The sequence below is a fragment of the Emericellopsis atlantica genome (genome assembly GCF_019669845.1).
Source record: "Emericellopsis atlantica unplaced genomic scaffold F5Z01scaffold_13, whole genome shotgun sequence".
In the NCBI taxonomy this organism is placed as follows: Eukaryota; Fungi; Ascomycota; class Sordariomycetes; order Hypocreales; family Bionectriaceae; genus Emericellopsis; species Emericellopsis atlantica.
The window spans coordinates 69,494-86,797 of NW_025764715.1; the positions used below are offsets into that span (position 1 = coordinate 69,494).

At 55.7% G+C, this 17,304-nt stretch overlaps 6 protein-coding genes across 6 annotated transcripts; 3 read left to right on the forward strand and 3 right to left on the reverse strand.

Annotated features, from left to right (window-relative positions):
* The first annotated feature begins 847 nt into the window (after positions 1-847).
* On the forward strand, positions 848-4,631 carry F5Z01DRAFT_686868 (armadillo-type protein). The gene is made up of 2 exons (XM_046265992.1): positions 848-3,693; positions 3,746-4,631. Exons 1-2 carry the CDS (start codon positions 1,118-1,120, stop codon positions 4,314-4,316), a joined length of 3,147 nt encoding a protein of 1,048 aa, XP_046118213.1. The 5' UTR covers positions 848-1,117; the 3' UTR covers positions 4,317-4,631.
* On the reverse strand, positions 4,389-6,312 carry F5Z01DRAFT_101752 (PI31 proteasome regulator N-terminal-domain-containing protein). Its single transcript, XM_046257324.1, has 3 exons — positions 5,701-6,312; positions 5,328-5,642; positions 4,389-5,268 (listed from the first exon to the last, which is right to left on the reverse strand). Exons 1-3 carry the CDS (start codon positions 5,879-5,881, stop codon positions 4,634-4,636), a joined length of 1,131 nt encoding a protein of 376 aa, XP_046118214.1. The 5' UTR covers positions 5,882-6,312; the 3' UTR covers positions 4,389-4,633.
* F5Z01DRAFT_686878 (MFS general substrate transporter) lies at positions 6,081-8,338 on the reverse strand (the record flags this gene model as incomplete). Its single annotated transcript, XM_046265993.1, has 8 exons — positions 6,081-6,593; positions 6,646-6,699; positions 6,749-7,172; positions 7,223-7,422; positions 7,476-7,651; positions 7,700-7,949; positions 8,002-8,135; positions 8,192-8,338. 8 exons carry the CDS (start codon positions 8,336-8,338, stop codon positions 6,281-6,283), a joined length of 1,698 nt encoding a protein of 565 aa, XP_046118215.1. The 3' UTR covers positions 6,081-6,280.
* Positions 8,339-9,388: 1,050 nt separating this feature from the next.
* On the forward strand, positions 9,389-11,222 carry F5Z01DRAFT_681381 (tryptophan synthase beta subunit-like PLP-dependent enzyme; the record flags this gene model as incomplete). Its single annotated transcript, XM_046265683.1, has 7 exons — positions 9,389-9,575; positions 9,627-9,819; positions 9,870-9,993; positions 10,049-10,200; positions 10,251-10,611; positions 10,695-11,138; positions 11,160-11,222. 7 exons carry the CDS (start codon positions 9,389-9,391, stop codon positions 11,220-11,222), a joined length of 1,524 nt encoding a protein of 507 aa, XP_046118216.1.
* Positions 11,223-11,382: 160 nt separating this feature from the next.
* Positions 11,383-12,233, forward strand: F5Z01DRAFT_686892 (HORMA domain-containing protein; the record flags this gene model as incomplete). Its single annotated transcript, XM_046265994.1, has 2 exons — positions 11,383-12,012; positions 12,075-12,233. The coding sequence occupies 2 exons, from the start codon at positions 11,383-11,385 to the stop codon at positions 12,231-12,233; spliced, it is 789 nt and encodes a 262-aa protein (XP_046118217.1).
* Positions 12,234-12,316: 83 nt separating this feature from the next.
* F5Z01DRAFT_622298 (uncharacterized protein) lies at positions 12,317-16,816 on the reverse strand (the record flags this gene model as incomplete). Its single annotated transcript, XM_046261258.1, has 1 exon — positions 12,317-16,816. One exon carries the CDS (start codon positions 16,814-16,816, stop codon positions 12,317-12,319), a length of 4,500 nt encoding a protein of 1,499 aa, XP_046118218.1.
* Positions 16,817-17,304: the final 488 nt, after the last annotated feature.

Below are 17,304 nucleotides of genomic sequence, written 5' to 3' on the forward strand. Positions count from 1 at the left end.
GTGCTTGCAAGGAGGGAGAAGAGCCGGAGAAGTTGCGCCGAATACACTTGGATCATAGATCGCCTGACATTGTGGTCCAAGCGAGCACAGCACAGGAGGAGGCGAGGGGAACGCCTTGCTGAAATACATCTTCAGTGACCAGGTTAAAAGTGAGGGAATCCTCTATCAATTAATTCACTATCGCCTACTTCGACTCGTGAGACGCATGTCCCCCACATGGTCATGCTCAAAACGTTGAAGCTCTGCTGTCCCTGGTGTGATAAGCCTTCGTCTGGCTCTGGGGGAGCCAATCGCGACACGACCCGGGCCTGTCTTATCTTGATAGCTGCCGTGATTGCGGATCGCGACCCTGGACAGGCGACGCGGGGAACAAGCAATTACTCGATCACATCGAGTCAACACTGCCGGTATAAGACGTACATATCTACTCGCAACATCGTCGCTGAGCCCGCGCAGTGGCTGAACTTTGATAAAGCTAGTAGCTCTTGTCGTGGCACTGAACCTTGAGTGTTGATGGCATTTTCCTACAATTGGATTCCGCGAGGCTTTACCATTTTGACCCCTCCTGATATTCTTCGATGACGAGTCGTGGTGAAGATACACTGTTGTCCTGGCTATGGTAACGATAAGAAGCTGCTCATCTTTGAGAAGCAGTATTTCGAGCTGGTGGTCATGATGAAAAGGTAACATGAGGGTGTCACTCCTTGCGTTGGACCTGGGTGCACCAATAGTCAATGGTTTGTGGCTCGCTTATGGGACAAACGGTAAACCATGCAATACGGCATGAACATTCTGTAACCCCCTTCACAATGTTTTATCTTTGTGATCACATATCACAAGATCACATTTGACCTCACAAAATCTTCAGGTGGTGGTGGAAGGTTGCTGGAATAGGGTAGGCTTACCCGCACGGCAACCACGGCCGACGCACCGCCACATGCTGCGTGGCGGCCGGCGCCACAGTTGAACCCCTCCCTCCTCACTCGCAGCTCCAGTTGTTCCTTCTCAGGCTTTGATGAAGCTTGCAGACGCGCCTGGGAAATTTCGCGCTGTGCTTCCATGTACCCTCCTCCACGCTCGTGGCTCAAAGTAAACACTGCGATCACTTCCGCCCACCATGGAGGACGAGCTCATCCAGATCTTGTCCAACACGCAGCAAGCGGACGCCGGCATCCGCAAGGCTGCTGAGCTCGAGCTCAAGCGCAACAACCTCAATCCCGCTTTCCCGCAGGCTCTCGCCAACATCGCCTCGCACGCCTCAGTCGATACCAAGGTTCGCCAGTCCGCCCTTTCCACCCTGCGTCTGTTCATCGAGGACAATTGGGCCCCAGACCCCGACAATGAGGCACCTCAAGTTCCCATCCAGCCGGAGGCTCGGATCCAGCTGCGGGAGAGTCTGCTCAACCTCGCCATCATCGGCGAGGAGGATCGGAGGATCAAGATCGCCGCTAGTTACGCCGTTGGCAAAATTGCCATGAACGATTTCCCCGAACATTGGCCAGATCTTCTCGAGAAGACGCTCGCCGTCATCCCTGCCGGCTCCGACACGCAGCTCTACGGCGCCCTCCGAGTTCTCGGCGACCTCATTGAGGAGAACCTTAGCGAGGACCAATTCTTTTCCATGGCCCGCGACATTGCCCACACGCTGACCGAAACCGCCCTTAACGAGAACCGACGACCGGTCTTACGCGCGCTCGCCATCTCCATCTTCCGCTCCTGCTTCGAAATGATGGATATGATCAAGGACGAACACGGCAAGGAAGTCAAGGCATTCGCAGAGGAGCTCTTGAAGCAGTGGAACCCATTCTTCATCACTGTGCTCAAGACACGACTGCCAGAGGCCGATCTTAGCGGCGGTCAGCAGCCCGAGGCGTGGAACGATCTCATCACCCTGAAGCTGCAGGTGGCCAAGACACTCATTAGAATTCGCCGCGTCTTCCCATCTCTGCTGCTTCCACAGAGTACTGCCCTGTTCTCAGCCGTGTGGGAGGAGCTGAATTTGCTTCAGGACGCCCACTCGCTGCTGTACATTGACAACGACGCCCAGGGCCGTCTGGAAAATGCCGACCAGCTGCCGTACACCCTCGACTTCCTCATCCTGGAAGAGCTTGACTTTCTGAACCAGTGCTTCCGCGCCGAGACCGTCCGAGCCGAACTCGATGTGCAGCTCAAGGCGCATGCCTCTGGCGCCGACGTGCCGTGGATGATCGAGATTGTGCGCATGCTGGTCTCGTACGCGAGGATCTCGCGTGAAGAGGAGGAGCTCTGGGACATTGACTGCTCGCTGTTCTTGGCGGAGGAGACGTCGGTCTCGGCAAACTACACTGCCCGCGTCGCGGCCAGTGATCTGCTCATCAAGATGGGTGAGTGGTTCGATCAGAAGACCGTGGAGGCCCTTTTCGCCTTTACCAAGACTCTGTTCCCCGGCGACGGATCACCTTCTGCGTGGAGGAACCAGGAGTCCGCACTGTTCCTCTTCGTCATGCTGGAGAGCGACCGGCAAGACCTTGAAAAGGGTCTCCCAGCTCCCATCTCCGCTGCGTACCTTGAATTGGTCGACTTTGCCATTAACCGTCACGAGGAGCCTCTTCTCCGTGCCAGAGGCTATCTTGTCGCCGGGATGCTGTGCCGCGCCATCGAGCTGCCGGATGTATTGTTGGATCGCATCATCACCTCTATTGTGCAAGAGGAAGCCGAGGTTGTTCAGGTCTCCTGCATCAAGGCAGTTGAGGGCTTGATGAATGCTGAAAAGGTGTCGGTCGACAAGCAGATCCCCATCATCAAGGCTATAGAGCAGTATATGAGCGGCAAGGATCCCGAGGAGATGGAGTCGGCAGACGAACTCCTCGTCACGCTCAGCGAGGCGCTTCGTGCCGCTACCCGCATGGACTGCCGCGTCGCTCTGTCCAGCGATGTACCCTCAATCGACTTGCTTTTCCTCCTGGCCAGGACCGGTGCCAGCAACTTCCAGGTCACTATGATGATTTCGGAAGCCATGGAGGAGATTGTGCGAAGTCTGACAGGAGCTGAGGCCTACGCTGCGCTGTGCAGCAAGGTCCTGCCCACGCTGATGGGTGCTTTCGATGTGTCTAGGGTCACGGACGATAGCCCGCTCGTCACCGTCGCTGTTGAGCTGTTGGAGGTTCTGACGCAACATGCCTGCGAGCCTCTCCCGCCCGGCTTTGTCTCCGCCGTGTTCCCCAAGCTCACCCAGGTGCTGATGGAGTCGAACGAGGGAGACGTGCTGCGACCGGCGGCTGAAAGCGCGAAATGGATCCTGCAGCACGACCACCAGCAGGTCTTCGAGTATGCTGACGAGAACGGGCGAGCGGGCCTCGAGGTCTGCCTACACGTTATTGACCGTCTGCTCGGGCCTTCCATCGAGGACAACTCTGCCACCGAGGTGGGCGGGCTGGCCGCTGAGCTGGTCGAGAAGGCCGGACACGACCGTCTTGGCCCATTCCTACCACAGCTTCTACAGGCTGTCGCCAGCCGTCTCGCGACCGCCCAGGCCGCGCAACTCATTCAGTCGCTCATCCTAGTGTTCGCCCGCCTCTCCCTGAACACTCCCAAGGAGGTTGTGGATTTCTTGGACTCGGTCCAGATCAACGACCGGAATGGATTGCAAGTTGTCATTCCGAAATGGCTCGAGAATTCGGTCAACTTTGCCGGTTTCGATGAGATCCGCCAAAAGTGAGTTTACTTCAAGTACTATCTGCTTGCATCCGTGCTAATTCATGTACAGCGTCATCGCCCTCTCCAAGCTTTTCACGCTGAACGATCCTCGCCTGGCACAGATCCAGGTCAAGGGTGATCTTGTTGTTGCCAGCAACGACACGCAAATTAAGACTCGCTCGCGGTCGAAACAGAGTAAGCCTGGAGACCCCGACTTTCCCATCAAGAAAATACTTGCTCAAACGCCTCCAGACCCAGACCAATGGACCCAGGTACCAGCGCAGGTGAAAATTATCAAGCTGCTCATTGACGAGCTGATGCTCGCGTCGGGCCACAAATCAGCCGCGGACATTGCCTCTGCCGCCGTTGGCGGTGAGCTAGACTCGGACTCGGACGACGAGGGCTGGGAGGACGACGATGACGCGCTGGATCTAGGTCTCGGCACAACAAAGGCCGACCTGATGTCCATCCTAGACGGCCCAGGTCGACGCTACCCCGACAACGAAACGAACAAATATTTGACAGAGTTCTTCACGCGATGCGGCACAGAGAACCTCGCCAACTTTAACGACGTATATGTATACCTCACCGTGGAGGAGCAAAAGAAACTCCACGATGTGGTCAACAGCCAGGTGCAGTGAATTGGGCAAGGACGTGACATGGCCCATTTCACGCGAATAAGGCTTTTTATGAGGATATGGATAATGGACTAAGCAAGGCTCAAGGGCCAGGATGAGAGGGGGGGGGGAAATGCTCATGCTCATGGGACTGCGATGATATCATGGTTAGCATTAGCTGGAGGCTCAATATTACTGTCATTATGCCCCAAAAGGACGAAATATCCTAGCGTCTCCGCGTGCTCATCGTTGGGAGCCCACGTCCCGTTTCATAAATGTCGTTTCATTAGCTCATACAGTCATTCTGGTCCCACGTCCCAAGATCTCTTATCATACAAGCCCTAGATGATGTCACCACCACCTGGCCCAAAGCCCCCAAAGTTCCCGCCTTGTCCCCGGCCTGGGCCTGGGAATCTAGGATTACCGCCGGGACCTAGAGGATCCCACCGTGCGCCTGGCGGTGCCTGGGGGTCATAGCCTTGACCAGGCCCTCCTGGATGCGCACTCCCCTGACCTGTGAAGAGGGGGTCGTCAAAGGTAGGATGCATACCCGCGCCGCCTCCTGGCCGAGGCAAACCACCAAAACCACCACCGCCGAACGAGGGACGGAGAGGATCGTGGGGACCTAGGCCAGGTGGGTTCAGGTCATCATGCCCAATGTTATATGGTGTGCGGCCAGGGAAACCAGCGGCACGGGGGTCGCGCAATATCTCGTGCTCATCGTCAAAGCCCGGCATGGGCATGTCACCCTGCGGCGCACGGGGGCGCGCGAGGTCGGGCTCTGGATTGAAACCTGGGAAGGGTCGTGTCGGATCGTAGGGTTGCGGTGGGCGTCCCCCTCGGCCGGGGTAGTCTTGCATGTTGCGTCGTTCTGCGTTGGCGTTGGCTTCGGTCTCGGCTTCCTCAATATAGCCTTCTGATTGGAGCTTGGGGATAAGTTTTTGGACGATGTTGACCTTGAGGTCGTGGAGGATGGCTGGATATTCCGTGAGTACTTGCAGCAAGGTGGTGGTAGGAACCGCACGGGGCACTTACAGTTGACAGCTTCTTCGGACGTGAACACCTTGCTCAGCTTGTCTACCAGGTCGCTCCTATCTTCTTCGCCATTTTCGTTCATCGTTATCCGTACAGGCAGGGCATTTGATGTGACGACGTCGCGGACTGTCTTTTCGAAGCGATGGATGTTGTCGTCACCCACGGCGAGGCCGCGCACCTCGACCTTACCGCCCATGCGATCGATGCGAAAGGCGAAGCTCATGGCTGATTGCTTGTGCTGGTAGACGAAACCGAGCGAGCCAAAGCCGGTGTTCCATGATGGGGGGAGTCGGGGCGCGAGCGATTCTGCTTCCGCTGTGAGGGTCAGTTAGCAAAGGTTCGCAATAATGGCGGGGGAGAACAGGTGTCGTACGGATCTTCTTGTCTTCGTCAAATCCTTGCAGTCTGAAGCCGATGGCGGCGAGATACGCATGGACAAGCAGAGCGATGGCCTCGTATGAGCTTGCCAGGTCCGAGGACTCGTCGTCTTTGGCATGGGTAGGCAGGGCATCGGCCATGCCTTGCAGGATACTTTCTCTGCTGAGGCGCGACATCTTGTTTCAGTTGATGTGATCGATGGCCTTGCGTACGGGGGGAGATGTTGGAGCGGGTGAAACTGATATGGCGATGCAAAAGTGGGATGATTTCAGGATGCTGTAAAAAGTTGGAGTTTCGAGCTGGAGATCGTGATGATATTCGGGGTCCAGGCAGGCGTTGTGGGTGTCGTCATCAGCGGGTGGATGCCTTCTGCAGGAGCTATGGACAAGGGCCCGTGCTTTGCGGGGTAGCTTTTATAAAGGGGCAAGCCAGGGCCGCCAGGCCCCAAAAGGAGTTTAGCGGGCAATCGCATTTATCCATACTGGACCCCGATTTATCTGCCCAACCTTATCTTGGACAACACGATATGAACTGGCCACTTGTTCACCATCTGTCAACACGCAGTCAGGACCGCATCAGGTCTGACTCTTCTTTTCCACTTTCTGATCCCGCCTGCCCTCCTCCTTCAACTTGTCGTCATCTGGCCGAGAAAGCTCGACCTGAGGCATCATGAACCATGCCACGACAAAGGCCAGCGCGCACAGCCCAGCACCCACAATGAAGATGATGCGAAAGCCACGTCGGTAGGCTGGCGTGATTATGTCTCTGACCCGCCCAGCCTCGTTGTCGGGCAAGTCTTGTAGATGAGACTGGGGATTGCTGAGGAGAGTCTCGACCTCGTCGCGCGAAATGTCGAGCACAGAGAGCGACGAAGCGAGCACATTGTTGCTATATGCGTTAGTCATTTGTCGTCCGAGTTTATTGCAGGGCCAGAACGTACATGATCGTGCCGCAGATGGCCAAACCGAGAGTCGAGCCCAGGTTTCGCACAAAGCTTCATATATCAGTCAGTCGGTCTTGTTCTCAGAGTTCAGGAGACTTACTTGCGGAACGACGTTACAACCGCCATGTCCCTGCGCTCAACTCCAGCCTGCACAGCTATCAACGCTGGCTGCAGGGTGTTGCCCACGCCGACACCAATCAGGATTCCATACCCGATCTGCTTCCCTACACCTGTTCCCTCATCGAGCGTCGACATGAGCCCCAAGCCCACAGCCCAGCATACCCAGCCGAACAAGATACACTCTCTGTAGCGGCCAACCCAGTGCACTACCAGGCCTGACAATGTGCTGCTCAGTGTCTGGACCAAGGTGATGGGTAGAAGCATGGCTCCAGCTCGAGTTGGAGAGTATCCATACACGAGCTGGTAGAAGGAGGGGATGTAGTAGACCTGCATGACGAAATTCCATCCATTGATGGCCATTGTGATACAGGCACCGTTGACGATGTTGGACTTGAAAATGTGCACTTCCATCGTCAACATGACGGCTTCTCGAGGTCGAAAAGGGGCAACTTACAAGGTACGAGGGGGTATCTCGGACCCTTCCACTGCCACGAGACGAACCCAACACATACGGCCAGCCCCACGACAAGTGTCGCAATGACGGACGCAGAGTCCCAAGGGTATTCACCTCCTCCCCAAGTCAGACCAAGCATGAGGACAACAGTGCCTGCCAAGGCCAGAAAGATGCCGACAAAGTCTACAGCTTTGAGTCTCCTGCCATTTCGTCAGCATTTCCGGTACACCTCTTGCAATGGCCATGGCTGTACATCTTCCAGTCTCCCTCGACCTTTTTCAGGGGCATAAAGAAGATCACGGCACCTGTCGTCACCAGTGTGAGGGGCATGTTCATTCTGAAGATCCATCGCCACGACTCTGGTCCTTGAGACGAGATTGCGCCTCCAATGACTGGACCGATACCATTGGCCAGTGCAACAACGGCGCCCTGTCTCCAGTCAGAAGGATAATCCTCAAAAAAAGCACAAAGGCTCACCAGTATGCCTTGATACTTTCCTCGCTCTCGCAATGGCACCACATCACTGACGATCAACTGCGCAACCGTCATGAGACCGCCGCCGCCTATACCCGTGAACGCACGGAAAATGGTCAACTGCAAGACATTCTGGGCCAGCGAACTGGCAAGCGAGCCGATGAAGAACACGGCCAAGCCGGACAGGAGAATGACCTTTCGCGACCAGATGTCTGACAGTCTGCCGTACAACAATTGACCCACCGTCGAAGTGCTGATTTCGTCAGTATGAAGTGAGGTGAAGAGAATTTTGCCGGGACACCAACATGAAATAGCCACTGGCAATCCAAGAGACCTGAGATGTGGCACCCAGTGAGTCGCCAATTATGTACAAACTGGTCGCCAAGGTTGTCTGGTCAATCAGGGCCAACAGGTCGACGCTGGCGCATGCGAGGAAGATCTGCGCATGCCCTGTCAGCTGTGTCACCAAAATCTGTAGCAAGCGAGAAAGGGTACCGTGATAATTGTTTTGACGGGCACATAGTTTGTTTGCTCGTTGAACTCATGTTTGGGCTTAGGGTGAGCATGGTCTGTGGGTTTGGATGGTTGAGTTCTCGATGAGGCCTCTGGCCCAGCAGCCGCAGTTATTGACTCCTCGGCCATTGAAAGATAATTCTACGGTCAGTAAGAAGAAAGGGAAACAGGGAAACTTTTGCAGATTTGGATATGGCTTCGGGAGCTCAACACCGAGACCGGCACATAGCTCAAATATGACCAAGATGAAATGGACTAAGACCCTTGGTGGAACCAAAATAAGCTTTGAGCACCCATCTTCTCAAATAACTAAGCATGGGACCCAGTTTCCACTCCTAGAGTGCTGAAGTGCTGGGACGAGAGACATTTCTGCCGACTTGCGGCCCAATTGCCGGCGTTACGGTCCGGATCGACGCAGGGTGCATATGTCGATCACACCTTGATGTGCTCAAACTAGCTCAAACTAACTCATGTGGTCGCATTCGAGAATAACTCTCTCGAGTCTTGACTGCCGCACTAGTGCCACGTTCGCACTGCATACTCTTGAAGAATAGTCGACGTAACGGCAATCTTCGTCATTGGTGAATCGCCTCAAGGGGTCAGGGGTCAAGATGATGATGATAGCCTATTCGGGACGTGTGAGACAGACCTCTGTTGAGGTACCTTGTTGATCCCTTATAATGGTTCTCGTCTGTGAGTATGTATTTGAATGCAACTCCCCTCTTTTTGAGAGCCGAGCTGGACCGAAAGATCCTTCAGGTGTGTCTATGCCGTCTTACAAGCTTTTCCGGAGGCGTTCTAGAAGCGGCAGGCATGGAGTGAGCGGATCGATCACCTCCGCAACAAGCCTTTTTAGGCAACTAATTTGATGTTCTCAGGGTAGAAGCATGCAGAGAACGTCACGGCTCGAAGAGGACTGGTGCGCTCTCAGAGGGGCGCGAAACTAGGTGCAATGTAATGTTACCCGGCCCATCGGGGGTGGTGAATAGATGCTGTAGACGCGTGTGATTCTCTGCGAGTGAACAAACTCACGCCGTAAGCTTTCCGTATAGTGTACCACACGAGTGTCTCAGGAGTACAAGTAGCTTGAGGTCCCCGCATTCTCCAGATGTCACTGTCTTGACTTTTGAGTAGTATCCTCAACACTGTCTTGCAGTCTACCCCTGAGCTCTCCGTATGATGGCGAACGATCTCAACGTCTACAAGGGCGGCGACTCGGTGCAGCGCTACTTTGACCCAGACTCATCTCCACCTCTGCCCTTGGTTGAGATTCCAGCAGTTCTCAACCCATACCAAGAAGATGGCGTTAGGATCTATGCCAAGATGATGAGCACTCATCCCGCCAACAACGTCAAGTCTATGCCAGGCATGGCGCCCCACTGCTCCCACATCCAGAAGCGGCACTGACAAGACGCAGCATTGAATCTCCTCGAGAAGAGTGTAAAGCCTGGTACGACCGAGACAATCATCGAATACTCTTCCGGCTCGACGGTGATATCCATGTCCCTCGTGGCACGCGTCTTCTACGGACTGCCTGATGTACGGGCCTTTCTCAGCAACAAGACGAGCTCGGCGAAGCTGCGACTCATGCAGTTCTTCGGCCTCGACATGTGAGTGATGATAGTTCGGTCAGCCAAGATCAAAAAGCTGACAGGAATAGTACGCTCTTTGGCGGACCAAGCCAGCCGGAGCCGGATGATGAGCGGGGTGGTATCAAAGCAGCGGAACGCATGGCCAAGCAGTCGGATAAAGTGATCAACCCAAATCAGTACGAGAACGACGATGTGAGCCCTCCTATCTAACGCTGTCTTCACCGTACACTGCGGCTGACATTGGCAGAACTGGAAGTCACATGTCCGCTGGACAGGACCGCAGATCCTCCGTCAGCTCCCCGAGATCACTCTTCTCTGCGCTGGCATGGGCACGTCAGGCACAATGACCGGTCTCGGTACATACTTCAAGGACAGCAAGCCTTCCGTGTACCGCATAGGGTGAGTCAAGCTAAAATCTGTCTCGAATAGTGTGCTGACACAAAAACCAGCGTGTGCACTGCGCCTGGAGATCGTGTCCCCGGCCCCCGCTCGCACGCTCTTCTCGCGCCTGTCCTCTTCCCTTGGTCATCATCCATTGATCATATCGAACACGTCGGCTCGCACGATTCATACTCGCTGTCCCTCTCCCTGTGCCGCCAGGGCCTCATCTGCGGCCCAAGCTCAGGGTTCAATCTCCAGGGCCTTTTCCAGTTTCTCGACAAGCGCAAGGCAGAGGGGACACTCGATGAGGTCCGAGGCGAGAACGGCGAGGTGCATTGCGTGTTTCTATGCTGCGATCTGCCGTACCAGTACGTTGGCGAGTACTTTGACAAATTGGGAGCGGAACATTTCCCCCAGATTCACAATGAAGTAAGACTAGCCCGCCTCCTCCATGGGCTCTCGTCCTCTCTCGAGAACATTGTCTACCGATTAGATGTGCTAACAACATCAAGGAACTCACCAAAGTCGACCTGTATCGCTACGACGACCGATGGGAGCTGCCGCCCCTGGACGCCATCCACGCCTCCTTCGACATCAACCCCACCCTCAGCTTACCGATCACGTCCAGAATCACGCCCAAGAGCAACATTCTGACCATTGACATTCGGCAAGAACTGGATTTCCAGGACTTCCATCTGCCGGGGAGCATCAACGTCCCCTTTGCGAGCGAGTTCACGCCAAGTCCCTTCTCCGACCCGTCCACACTCGCCACTTTGTGGACCCGTCTCGAGACATACTTCTCAGCGCCGCCGGAGACTCTGCTGTCCGCGATGAAAGACAAGCAGATCCTCGTGGTTTGCTACGCTGGCGACGCCTCGCGCGTGGCCTCCTCGGTGCTGCGCGCCAAGGGATACGAGACCAACAGCGTAAAGGGGGGTTTCATGGCGCTGCGAAAGGTTCGCGCGCAGAGCAATGAGACTATATCCAGCGAAGAAAAAACGGACGGGCTCATTATGTCACCCATAGCGCAAACTGTGTAGGATACAGATGGCCATAGGGAGAAATAATGCAGACAAATAGGTCCACACAGCTTCTGACATGTCACGTGATCTCGCGCCCACGACGCGCAAGGCACGTCATCTCTCTTCCACTGTCCATCACGTCCAGTTTCAGACAGAGCAACATACGTACGTGACCAACATGGATCCCCCGCCCCCAAAACGTATGACTTTTCAAGAGCCAGACGAGCCTGGCCAGGAAAGCCTATCCGATCCCCCGTCCGCCCCCGAAGAAAACATCCTCTCCACCTACGCGGCATCCACCATCCTCTCCTCCTTCACATCCTTCCTCACCCTCACCATCCACACCCTCCTCCACCACCGCGACCTCTACCCCTCCACGACCTTTATCACCGTGCGCGCCCTCAACCTCCCCGTGTACCAGTCCCGCCACCCTGCCGTCTGCGCCTGGGTCAACGCCGCCGTGTCCTCCCTCCTCCCGCACCTGCGCGCAGGCACCCTCGCCAAGGTGGTCTTCTCAATTCACGCCGGTGAGACGCTGGACGTCCAGGAGAAATGGGTCATTGACGTGAGCCATCTCCCCCATGATTGGGGCGAGGAGTTTGATCCCGCCGCGGCTGCTGCTGCGGCTGCCGCTGCCGACGAGGAAGTAGTAGAAGAAGAGGATGTGCCCATGGTGGACATTAACGAGTCGTACCGCGGTGCCTTGCAGAGGATTGCCTTCAAGGCAGAGAAGCTACCGCCTCCGCCCAAGGGAAGCACATTCACTCTCGCCTTGGAACTCAGAGACGACGCAGCGGCGCCGATTGGGGTATGTTCCCGAGTCATCTTCGTGGTGAGTCGTAGCCTGTTGTAGCTGACATATTTGTAAAGCAACCCCAGCCATGGATCCCTGTACAGAAGCACAAAGGCAAGGTGCCAGCACAAGCACAGAGAACGGTGACAACACCAATACGCGCCGTCCATGCCGGGCCTATCTTCTTCGAGTGCTGGGTCGAGCAAGTAGACACTAGTAAACATACATCGTCATAACGTCATTATCGTAACAGCCCTCTCATCCAACATACATGCCACACAACGCCTGGCCTTGCTGTCCTCCTACCCAGGGCAGAGGTCTACTCCGTCCCCTTCAACGCCGCCTTGAGGCTGACAATCTCCCGCTTCAGTCGGGCATGGTCCTTCTTCATGCGCGCCATTTCCTCGCCTTGCTCTCGCAGCTTTTCCACGAGGGCCTCCTTGTCCTCCTTCCCCTTGCCCTTGAGGGCTCTAACGATCTTGCCCAGCTCGCCATTGAACTTCTCATAGAGTAGCTCGTTCTCCGCCACGGATTCCTTGTACAGTTGGTCGATTGCCTTGATCTTCGATTCGGCCGATTTGACATTCGAGTCGACGTCGCGCTGAATGGCGGACTGCTTGCTGGAAATACCCTGTATAGCGACGGGTATGCGTTCTTCGAGTGCCTTGATCGACTCAGCCAGCCGTCGGATGTCGGGCGAATCCGCCCCTGCGCTGACACGCGCCATCTCCTCGCCAATCTTGGATAGTTCACTCTTCAACGAAGCGTCGACCTCTTCGACGGCAGTCTTCTCCGTCTGTAGTCGCTCGCGAAGCTTTTGGGGAGATTGGAGCTTCAGTTTTGCGCTGCGCGTGGGCGACTTGGACGGGGAGTCGGCCCCTGATGTACGCGGGCGGGCGTCACCCGGGCGGGAGGGTCTCAGTGTTGGAATGTTGGAGGTGGATAGTGTCTTAGCGTGCGGCCGCTTGACCGGCGACACGGCGGGCCTCGTGGGTGAAGTGGGTTTCGTCTGGGTGTCAAAGGGGTCATTCTCTTTTTGATAACGCGGGGTGCGGAGTAGAGTCTGCGGGCCTGGGCTGACGGGTATTCTAGACGGCGTCGACGGCTTGGGACCCGTGTTATTAGGGGTGCTGATGACGTTCAGGGGCTGCAGAGGTTCGGAGTCATCGACGAGTGAAGCTGCAGCCATGAGGCCCTTGAGGTCCGACAACGAACTACGTCGTTTTCGACGGGGCGTCTTGCGCTCGGAAGCTTCATTGTCAGGCTCACCAATGGTGTCTAACGGAAAATCCATCCGATGGGAGCTCGTCGGCCGCGAGCCATCATCGAACGCGCCCGCGATAGGTGGTCGATCCCTGGACCCTGGTCGTCGAAACATCTTCTTCGTCAAAGAGCCGTCATCGACTGATCCCGTACGTCCCAGAGATGGTTTGTGAAATGCCGGAGCCTCGCCCGTAGCTGGGTTTCGGTGTTTGCTCAACGTCCGCCACACAGATGGTTTCTCGTCTTTGCTGCTGTTGGTCCGGAGCAAAGTGTCAAATCCAAATTTGCGCCGCAGTGATGAGGTGTTGGACGTCAGAGATGGTGTGTACGACTTGCCGCCACGGATAGCGGAATTAATGGAGGCATAGGCATCGTTGCCAAGGTTGAAGCTGTGGTTCAGCCCCGGCTCCTCGAAGATGCGATCACAATCCTCCACCAACCTGTCCAGCAGGTTGATATAATTAGGCGCCGTGCCATCCGTCACCAGCAACTCAGCGAACGCAAGCGTCAGCGCGCCCCGGTCACTGTCGTTTCCACATCCGTCCAGAAGATCAGCCAGCAGCTTGATCAGCGATGTGAAAGCTCGGCGATTCTGCGGCGCCATATCGCCGAATAAGTAATTGACAAAGTCCGCAAAATCACCTGGTACTCGCTTGTTGACGCGGTCTTGGAGCGTGTCCAACGCCTGCATCGACATGACGGGGCCCATCTGCTCTGACCAAGCAATATGGAGGAATTTCTCAAACGCCGAGAAGATGACCTCTGTGCTTGCCTCAGAGGGAAGGTCAAGGTCGTAGGGGTTCTCAATGAGCTTGTTGTAGAGGTCGTTGACCGCCAACTCGTCCGTCAGGGTCCGATTCAACAATGTCCGCCCTATGATAGCGCCCCTACGCGCCTGCAAACCTGCAACGTATCCTATAAAGGTCTGCTCCAGGCGCACAAGGGGGTTCTGCGGTCGAATCTCCTCCGTCGCAATGCGGTCATCTTTGCCTCGCATGGAGCTGAGAGTGCCCAAGAAATGGTGTTGGCTGTGGTGCCGTTGTAACGATGGCGTCTTCTGGTGCTTCGAGTCAAATGAGGTATCAGGGGTACTATTGCCCGAGTTGCCACCACCACCACCACCAGTGCCAGTGCCGCCCCAGAAGCTTGACAAAATCTTGACAGGTGACGTGGCCAAGAAGGACCTGGCCCTTTCGGTGCGCGTCGTCGTCGTCGCCGCTGTCAAGGGTAGGGTTCGCAGTATCTTGGAGTAGTACGACACTAGCGACCCCGTAAGCCGAGGATTTGACACGCCGAATTGCGAGCTCAGCAGCTGAATCACCCTTCTCGACAACGTCGGCAAGAAGTCTTCTAGCGCGACATCGTCCTGGTACTGCTTGCCGTTGAGTCCAGCGGTGAACAGTGTCACTCTCCTGAGATCGTTGCTCTTCACATCCACCACCACCTCGACTCCGTAATGCCCCACGGGCGCACCCTTAGTACCCTTCTCATGGTCTACCACCACGCGAATCGGGGCGGGCTCTCTTCTCCCCTCGATGAGCTGATCGGCGCCTTCCTGGAACACAGCAGCGTGCAAGCCAAGGTTGCTATCTGGCATGCGTGTAGATCGTAACGTCCAGCAAGGCCCTTCCCGCTCCTTTTCCGAAAAGCGTGCCTCAACACGAGCTCTAACAATGTCTTCGTGCCACTTGGAGGCCTTTCCTCCATATTGCTCGGTCAGAGTGAAGCAGCGTGAAGTTGGGGCTTTGCTGATGCGATGATCGCCAGTGTGCGCGCCGTGCATATCGGCCGTGGAGGTCATCCAAACAAAGGTATTGTCCGTCGACTCGGTGAACTTGACATCAGAAAGATGGTACCAGCCCGTGAACACAAAGTCGTACTCGCCCGGCCCTCCAGCTGCATTAGTCATGGATATCAGCAGTCCAGCAGCCGAAGGTTTGTCAACTTCTCGAATAAGGTCTTTTCCCGTCATGGAACAGCCGAGCTTTTTCAACACGACAATGCAGTCTGAGAACAAGAGGAAGATTCCCGTCTTCTCTGCTTGATTCGCCATTCCCCGAAAAGGAGGCACCAATTCCACGAAATCGGCAGATCCCACGAGACGACCCTGCGGCTCAAGATCCAAGGGCCACGCTTCAACCATATTTCGAAGTCGACTGGCGACATGGGGCTTGTCCAAGAGCGGTTCGTCCATGGAGCAGATGTTGGTGATGATATCTCTCGCTTTCAGCATGGGCTGAAGAGCAGGGTGTGTCATCGGCAGGCACCCTACAATCTGGTCGATGAGCAAGCTGTACCGCGGGAGGCGTTGGACCGGCTCGATAAGTAATGATCGTATCGCTTGCTCGCCCCTTTGTGCCACTCTTTGTCGAAAACTAGACTGCTGATCCAGGAATGAATTGAGCAGTTGGGGGAAATGCTGACTGGCTCGAATATAATCTTGGTAGCACTCCGTGAACTTGGGGAACCACTCCAAGAACAGTCTCGCCATAGTCAGCGCACCGCTCGGGTCTTTCGCCCTCGCCGACGGCCCTAACGTCGCTGCGCCTGTGTACATTGTCGTCTCGAGGTCCTCCTCAGTTGCCTCCATTATTTTCTTGAGCTCCATCATAAATGTCGAGTTGACCTGCAATATCGCATCCGCTGACTTGGGGAACAGCCGCTCGAGTTCCTCCTCAGACGGGCTCAGACTAGCAGGGTCCTTGTTTCGCGCACTGTCCCTGAAGTCTTTGGCAACAGTCCTCACTAGATCGCCTAGCTTGTGCACATATCGCTCTTCGGTGTCAACCAGCTCGCTGATCTTCATTCTCAGCTCGGCCCTCTGGTCCTTGGTGAACGATCGACTTCGATTCAGTGCGGTCGGCTTTGAGGGCGCTCGTCGTAAGCGACTCGTGGGCAGAAACACCGGCTCGCCCAAGACCTTGACTAGAGGTGTGTATCCGCCGTATTGTCGCAGCGTCGGGTCCAGAATATCGTCTTCGTCGTCTGGTACATCTTCTAGGTCGGCCGGCTGCAGTGGCACTATCGCCCCTGGCGGAAGTACAAAGTCCAGATCGACGTTGCTCACATGTTGCGTTTGGAGTGCTGCATTTAGGGCGGCGACGACTTCGGCCGTGTTCTCTGATTTCGTGACGGAGCTGACGAGACTGGCGGCATGTTGGTCCCCGAACAGAGCTGGCCCACTATCCGGCCCGCGCGCTCTTGTAGGGTACAGATTTCGCAGATATGTTTTCACACCATCTGGCAACTCTGTAAAGTACTTGAACAAGCCAAAGGCCAGCCCGCGATACACCTCGTCGCCCTGGAATTCTCGCGGTAGGTGGTTGACCACGCTGTACGATGCTGAGTTGGGCGAGATGGTCAATCGAGGAAATGATGAGAATCCAGCTGGCGTGAAGACGTGGACTTGGACGCGCGAGCTGTTGAGCGTGTAGTTTGCCGTCGTCGAGGGGCCGTGGAAGATGAGGATCGGGAGATGCCCAAGATGCGGATCTGAAACGTGGTAGAGAGCAAGATGCTCTGGCGAGAGCGCGACCTCCTCTGTGACACGTACCATGGTCGCAAACACGGGCCGCTCTGCGGCCGTCAGGGTCTAATTAGCGCAGAAGTTGTCCTGGCGAGACAGCGGCTGGAGAAGATGTTGGGTCGATGTGGTTTTGTTGTGGGCGCAAACCGATATCGCGGGGAAAAGTAAACAAGTCGCGTCACTCCGCTGCGACGCAGTCTGAGCGCACGCTAGCACCGAGAAAGAACAACCACGAGGACAAATTAAACGAAAAGCAGCCGTAAGAAAGAGGCGAAATGGATGAATCTTCAAGTACAGGTGTAGATGGATGTTGCTAATCGTCTTTTGCACCAAGGAATGCAAGGTCGCACCCAGGTCACAGATCATCGAGTGGGAAAGCGGTCAGGCCAAGCCAAGGCTGCTCCACCTTTAAGCACAAGCAGAGCAGGCGCGTCTCGGAATGGTGCTGCTGCCCCTCATGATACGATATTGGCAACTCACTTTTTCCACGAGCATCATCAATTGTGATCCAGAGGTCC